Genomic DNA, 7,457 nt, shown 5'->3' with positions numbered 1-7,457 from the left:
TGTCAGTCATTGCCTCTTGAATTACACAAGCTGGGTGAACTTGAACATGTTTGTGGTTCGCCAACCTGGTGAGGGTCACCAGTCACTGGGCTCTGCAGTGACACAGACACGTGTCCCTACACGGGCTAGCGCCGTGCTCGCCCGGCCTCCCCAAAGTCGTTTGCTCCCCTTCTCCAGGCCCCAGGCACCAGCCTCACTGACCCTTTCAGTGTCTAATTTGCTGAGACTAAGCGGCTGCACGCAAGGACCGTGGGGGGCCAGTCTTGTGAGAATTTTATCAAACAAACCTCTCGGAGAAAGGATCACTTCATGACTAAGAGCTTGAGGTTTATGGAGTGTCTATTCTGTGCTAAATGCTGGCCATGGATGCCTCATGGAATCCTCCCAACGGAGCCGTGAAGCAACCACAGCCAGCCCCCGTGGCGGGCGCCTCCCCAGGCCTGGGGTCTCCTTGGCCTTCCCGCAGATCACAGGCTTCTCAGTCCAGAGCGGAGGGGAGGGGCGCCCTCAGAGGATGCTCCTGGGGCTCATGTGTGCCCCCCGCTGTGTTCTCAGCTCTGTTGTCAGCTGAGGTTTTTATATAAGTCACCAACCACCAAGAAAGCTTGATGTGACCGCCTATGATACTGTCACATAGTCCTGACCTTGACCCTACTCTTGTGGCACTTGCTGCCCATTTCGTGTTGAAAATTTCTCCTAGACCCGGACAGACCTCGGGGTGAGCATTCTGCCGTCTGTATACCTGGTGCAGGACAGGCACCCGGCAGTGCCCGCTGGTTTGGAGTGCTGCAAAACAGGGAATGGGTAGAGAAAAACTTTGTAGTGGCATGCCCCACTAGATACCCGAGAGAAAAGTGGGCAGCGTGGTTAGCTCATGGGTGAACCTATAGTGTCAAAGTGCCTTCCCCAACCAGTTGTATCAGTTTACAGAGAGAAACCGTGCTGGGTGGCGGGCAAGTGTGTGACTTGTGGCAGGCAAGGGGGATGGGAGAAGGGGGGTAAAAGGGGTGCGAAGTATTCATGGGGTGAACAGGCAGTGTTCCCCTCTCAAGTTCACGTTGTTCGAGTGGCTTTCTTTGATGACAAATAGCAAGAGGATCGGAACCTCTTGCCCTTTTAGCCTCGCCACCGATGAGCCCTGTGGTCTTCCACAGATCGTTTGCCTCTCGGACAACAGGGTTTTTTTGGTTTTTTGGTTTTTCAGTAAAATGGGGTCTTTTGACTAGATACATGTGAATTAATCTCCTCTCATTCTATTTCCTAGCAGACACTGCCCAGTTGAGTCAACAGAGAACCAAAAGAAGATATGTAACCAGGGTTACAAATAAGCTTCCCAATTGGAGAACCACTCTCCAGTTTATTTAAAGCTAAATTGTAAAAAAAAGAAAAGAAAAAGAAAAGGAGAACTATTTACTGACTTTTTTTTTTTGCCCTGCAACATACGTAGGCATTAAAACTCCACCCCTCTTTCAGCAGAAACCATGCATTTCCTACTTGTCTGCTGCTATATGTTCAATCTGCTCAGCTCAGCTGGTCAGAGGATCTGAGACATCCGCTCTCCCCACAAGAAGCTGCCCGGTAAGTCTCCTCTCAGCCACTCTGATTGTTAGTTAGCCCCGCGTCCGTGATGAGCACGAGCCGCTACAGGAAACCATAGAAGACATTAAACAAACAGCAGGTGCTCCCAGAACTATCTGAGAATATAATCTTTAAACTAAGGGCTAGAATTTAGAATGGGTTTCAGCCGGCGATAGCATCAAAGATCCACAACATGATTATGAATGAAAGCTTTTTAAAGGGAATGGTATCATCTCTGTAAAAGCCCTCACCTTGCAAAAGAAAGGTTTTCCAGAGAGGTGAGTCCTGGCCAAAATCTTAGTAGAGATTGTCTTGTGATAAGGAGAACTAAAACCGCAGGGCAGGGTGCCCTTTGAATATGCCCCCGGACCAGAAGTGGTGTCTAACTCTGGTTCATTTGGGGGTTTTATTTCCCAGAAAAGAGGAAGGCTAAAGAGTGTCTGAATTAATATCATCACTAGTGTGAAATGAAGTCTCCTTTTACTATATGAGCTCCACAGCACATGGTCGTGCATGATACTCTTTTTGGCTCAGAACTTAAAGGGGAAATTTGCGGGGTGCTTCTCCCAGCTGCCTAGGGTTACCTAGAGGGAATTCTCAGTGCAGAGGCAGAACTATTCTTCAATAGACCGGACAAGCCAGTGGGCTCTGAAGGGAATGAACTAAGCCAGGAGGTGTGGTGGTCGGTGGGACATTTTCCGCTTGGACATTTCTTGTGGGTGTTGAGATCTCGGGGACTATGAACCCAACCTTCAGAGGAAAAGGGGCAATAACAGTCTGGCTTTTACAAATGCCTGTTGGCTCTTATGACCTTCTCTGGGGAGCCAGCATCCACCCCTTCCTCTCTGACCGCATGGAAGCACCAGCTGCTGGTCCTGCTCTCTCGTTCTCTCACCGGGGAGGGAGGGCCAGGGTGACGTGGTGCATGAGAGTAGGCTGCCTGTGTTCAAAATCCATTGCTTCCCAGCTGTGCGTTTCTGGGTAGGTCCCTCCCTGGGCTTTGAGGTCCCACTCTGCAAAATGGGGACAATACTGTGACCTGCCATACTGGGTGACCTTGAGGATTAGTTGAGTAACTGGATGTGAAACCGAGGACAGTGGTTGGCAGGCATCGTGCCCTTGGGGACTGTTAACTCTCAGAGCACGCCCACGGTGACGCTCCCATGAGCCCGCTCCAGGGATGCGGAAGCTCCAGTGCAGTTTGGAAGACAGTGTTGAACAGGTGGTGCCTGACTCGGTTTCTCTGAGTTGCTATCAAAGGTTCATTTACTCCACAAGGCTATGGAATGCCAGAGTTCATTGGGGGAGGTGCCGCTGGGGTGACTTCCCCAGAGTGAGGGAAGCTAGCAACAAGACTTTCCTTTATTACAATAATCCATTGTTTGGCCAAAAAAAAAAAAAAAAAAAAGAGCTCAGTTAAATGTAGAAGTCTCTCTATCAGTGTTAAGGACCTAGTCGTGTGTAAGATGGTTTGACTGCATTCCTGGTGGACCACTACGTACCTTCCAAGACTCCATAAAAGATCGCTGTTTCCTTATTTGCAGGGAGGAGCACGATGGATTATGTCATGTCAACTACGGCCGACTACATTGACTACGCTCAGTCAGCGCCCTGCCACAAAACGGACGTGAGAGCCATCGCGGCCAAGCTCCTGCCCCCGCTGTACACGCTGGTGTTCATCTCCGGTTTCGTGGGCAACCTGCTGGTCGTCCTCACCCTGATCAACTGCAAGAAGCTAAGGAGCATGACTGACATCTACCTGCTCAACCTGGCCATCTCCGACCTGCTCTTCCTCCTCACCATCCCCTTCTGGGCCTACTACGCAGCAGACCAGTGGGTCTTCGGGAACGGAGCGTGTCAGTTTTTGACGGGGCTCTACTTGATCGGCTTCTTCTCCGGGATCTTCTTCATCATCCTCTTGACCATTGACAGGTACCTGGCGATCGTCCACGCCGTGTTTGCTGTAAAAGCCAGGACGGTCACGTTCGGGGTGGCCACGAGTGGGGTCACGTGGGTGGTCGCCGTGCTGGCCTCTCTCCCGGGCATCATCTTCACCAAATCCCAGAAAGAGGGCTCTCGTCTTACGTGCAGCCCTCATTACCCGACCAACAATTACCATTTCTGGAAGAGTTTCCAGACGTTAAAGATGGTCATCTTGGGCCTGGTCTTGCCGCTGCTGGTCATGGTCGTCTGCTACTCGGGGATCCTGAAGACCCTGCTCCGCTGTCGGAACGAGAAGAAGAGGCACAAGGCGATGAGGCTCATCTTCGTGATCATGATCGGCTACTTCCTTTTCTGGACGCCCTACAACGTCACCATGCTTCTGAACACCTTCCAGAGCGCCTTCGGCCTGAACAACTGCAACAGCTCCAACAGGCTGGACCAAGCCATGCAGGTGACAGAGACCCTGGGGATGACGCACTGCTGCATCAACCCCATCATCTACGCCTTCGTCGGCGAGAAGTTCAGAAACCACCTGTCATTCTTGTTCCGAAAGCACATCGCCAGACGCCTCTGCAAACGCTGCCTGATCCTCCAGCGAGACGCCTCGGAGCGCGCGAGCTCCGTCTACACTCGGTCCACGGGGGAGCAGGAGCTCTCTACGGGCCTGTGAGCCGGACCTGGCTTTTCTACGCACACTGGGGGGACGGGAGCAGTTATTTTAAAAGAGGAAGTTGCTGTCACAGGGGGTCAGAGATCAGTCCACCTACCTGGCGTCTCCTGGAAGGATGGTGAATACTTCGGGCCCATCAGTTCTGGAATGCCGAATCGAAACATGTGGATGAAACAGCCACTGGGCATCTCCCCCCGCCACGTACTTCAACCGTTGGCGGACCGTCCCTTCACTGTGAAGGTTCATTAGGAAAACAAAACCCCCAGGGAACTGCTGATTCTTGAGGTCAGTTACCTGGCTGGGAACGACTAACGGAATCAAGGAATGTGTTGTATCGTTTCTTCCCACACAGGCCAACGCACAGCGGGCGAGTGTGTTTAAAATACGCACTTGTCTTGCCATGGGGAGAAGAGACATGAACGTGATCATTGCAAGAGGCCGTCTGCCTCCTGTGATCTCCCTGCGAGGTGGGTTACTGCTTCCACAGCCGCTCGGCACCAGGGGGAGCTCGGCACCAGGGGGAGCCCCGTGGCCACCTGAGCTCAGGGAGAGCTTCTTCAGCCAGGGGCGGGGGCGGTTGCAGGGGCACTGGCTGTCGGTGGAAGAGAGGGAAGCGGAGCTCCAGACGGAAGGAGGCAAAGACATGTGACTGGGGGAGGGAGGCGCGGTGGAGGCTGGATTATGAGGAACCTGGGTGGCACTGCTCCCCCAAGTCTGAGAGCAGAGCCGGGGCCTTGGCTGGTGCTGCAGGAGGCTCATTCCCTGCCCTAAGCATGACCTTGAAAGGGGAGCATGTGGGGCAGGGAGCCCAGCCGCAAGCAGGTCAGGGTGAGGAGGCCCCTGCTGGGGTCGAGGCACGGGAAAGCAGCTGAGGACGAGGGGTGTCCGCTCACAGTATTTAAGGTAACAGTCAGCAGACCTGGGCCCCTTTGGGCGGGCGGCGAGGGGCCCGGAGGAGTCGGAGAGACCCTGGGCTTCAAGCACGCAGACTGGAGACGCCCTAAAAGAGACTTCAGGCACGGAAGGCAGGGGAGGTTTAGGTGGAAACCAGGAGGGCAGGTGAAGAGGGTGGGTCGCTTTTGTGAGCTCGCAGGCAGCCCCGCGCAGGCTGACACTCTCGATGAGCTCACTTTAGAAACAAACACCTTCCCCCCACCCCAGTTCGATCACGAGGCATCTCCCGGAGGCTCTGAAACAACACGTTTGGGAATGCACGCGCCTGGGTCCGGGAACCACTCCAGGTCGGGCAGGACAAGGCATGAGCCCAGAGGTGAGGGAAGCCCAGATGACTAAGTGTCTGCCTGCCGCACACACGCATCAGTGCTGAAGTATCGCCTTCCGGCTAGAAGGATATCAATAGGCAAGAGGGAGGAGAGACGCACTTATTTGGAAACAAGCTGTCTCCAGCTTCATAAACCACAAAAGCACAACTTACTAGCCTCTGTGTTGCGGGCTGAGCGTGGGGCCTTGAGACACCCCTTCCAGATGCCCCCTCCAGACAGACGGTACCCAAACACTAAGGCAGCTACTCGGCTCCGAGGGAGAGCTATGGGCTCTGTCTCTTTCTGCAGCCGCCACTTTTCGTACCTTGTAGACGAGCATGTTTTGAAACTGGGACAGTGGAAACCACGGCAATACACATGAGGGGAAGAAGCCTGAAGGAGTGAGAATCGGGAGATTAAGGTGTGAGAATAACAGGAGGTGTCACTGGTCTTTCTCAGCCCCTGAAACCTGAACCTTGAGGGTTGTGGTTGTCGACTGCAAGTGTCTGGGAGTGCCTGTTCCTTTGTTCTAGAAAATGTTGAGAGGGCGTCACAGCACAGGACCCCCGCCTACGGGTGGGTTTGGGCATCTGATCTCTTCGTCTGTGTATACATATGTATACGATATTCTTATGTATATAGAAAGTTACAAATTGCTTGGAAGGAAGTATGCATCTAATAAAACCACACTCTAAAATAATTGATTGGCCCTGCGTGGTGTGGCTCAGTGGACTGAGCACCGGTCCATGAACCAAAAGGTCTCTGGTTTGATTCCCAGTCAGAGCACATGCCTGGGTTGGGGGCCAGGTCCCCAGTTGGGGGGGGGGTGTGAGAGGCAACCGATTGATATATCTCTCTCACATCAATGTGTCTCTCCCTCTCTTTCTCCCTTCCTGCCCTCTCTCTAAAAAAGTAAATAAATGAAATCTTTTTTAAAAAATAAAATAATCTATTATATTCCTGGGTTTCTTTGGTCAGGTGTACATGTACAGAATAGCACAATACAATTGTAAGAGTATTTTGTAAGTAGCTGTTTGGGAAAATGTCACGCACACGTTGAGAATTGTATCTCTCTTTAAATAGTTTTAAAAGTTGACCCCGCACCTGGGTCAAATGGCCAGAATAATTTGTACTGGAAGATGCTGTCCCCAGGATGGGGTTTCTGAGCAACTGGCCCCCGAAAATGCTCAGGTTTCGAATTTAGTTCCACGACGCCAGGAAAAGAATTGACACGTGCTTTTAAGCAAGAAAACCCACATGGGTTCACGGGCGCGGCCGCTGTGTGTGTTTGAGAATGAGGCCAAGAGATAGTGCCGTGGCCTCAATGCGATGCAGGAGGATGGGGCTGGTTGCTATAAAGGTTGCTTTTCTTCCCTTTAAAATCCCTCCCCCAAACCTGGCTGTCGTTGCGGTGATGACAAGGGTCCCCGCGTGGATGTCTGTGCATGTGTCTCTCATCCTCACAGGGGACAGGCGCTCCAGGTGCCCGGCTGCGAGCATTCATAGTTGGGAACACAGGGGTTTTCAGCCTGCTGTGCTCTCCCCTTCCAGCAGGTGGCAGAAGAGCCAGTGACCATCCTGCTTGGAGGTCCATGAAATGGGCCGAAGGCAAGGACCGCTGGAGCGGGCCCTTAAGGTGCTAACTTCTCCCAGACAACATGGAAGGGCTGCTGCCTTCCATCTCGGCCAAAAGGAGGCATGAGTCAAGGGAAGCGGAGAGGCGGCGGGGGTTAGAGGGAAGGGCTGCGGGAGAGGGTAGATCTGCCCCGTACAACGAGGGCAGCTGCAGAGGGGGGTTGGAAGGTGTCCACTTTCAGGGCTGAGAATTAGTGACTCTGGAATTAACACGAAGAAATAGCTACCGGGGGCCCCCCCATCCCCCCCCAGCTCCCCCTCCCCATTTCTTCACTCCTGGTTCGCCCGGACCCTCCACTGCCCACTCCCCTCTGGAGTCCTGACCCCCTTCACTGTCCCCTCATGGGGCGTACCCTGCTCCTCCAGGC

At 53.2% G+C, this 7,457-nt stretch overlaps 1 protein-coding gene across 2 annotated transcripts; it reads left to right on the top strand.

The window, feature by feature from the left end:
- The first annotated feature begins 1,479 nt into the window (after positions 1 to 1,479).
- CCR5 (C-C motif chemokine receptor 5) lies at positions 1,480 to 6,154 on the top strand. Of its 2 annotated transcripts, none has more exons than XM_045857116.1 (2): positions 1,480 to 1,578; positions 3,123 to 6,154. In XM_045857116.1, exon 2 carries the CDS (start codon positions 3,134 to 3,136, stop codon positions 4,190 to 4,192), a length of 1,059 nt encoding a protein of 352 aa, XP_045713072.1. In that variant the 5' UTR covers positions 1,480 to 1,578; positions 3,123 to 3,133; the 3' UTR covers positions 4,193 to 6,154. The 2 variants fall into 2 exon arrangements, with proteins under 2 accessions (XP_045713072.1, XP_045713073.1); XM_045857117.1 differs by lacking the exon at positions 1,480 to 1,578 and adding an exon at positions 1,729 to 1,856.
- Positions 6,155 to 7,457: the final 1,303 nt, after the last annotated feature.

The sequence above is a fragment of the Phyllostomus hastatus genome, unplaced genomic scaffold (assembly GCF_019186645.2).
Source record: "Phyllostomus hastatus isolate PE091 unplaced genomic scaffold, TTU_PhHast_1.1 phas_scaffold_129, whole genome shotgun sequence".
In the NCBI taxonomy this organism is placed as follows: domain Eukaryota; kingdom Metazoa; phylum Chordata; class Mammalia; order Chiroptera; family Phyllostomidae; genus Phyllostomus; species Phyllostomus hastatus.
Note: the sequence above shows the minus strand (reverse complement) of the source record. Positions and strands in the feature narration are given on the sequence as shown.

Excerpts from the sequence above, each read along its gene's own strand:
- CCR5 (XM_045857116.1), top strand. The coding sequence starts at position 3,134 with ATGGATTATGTCATGTCAACTACGGCCGACTACATTGACTACGCTCAG.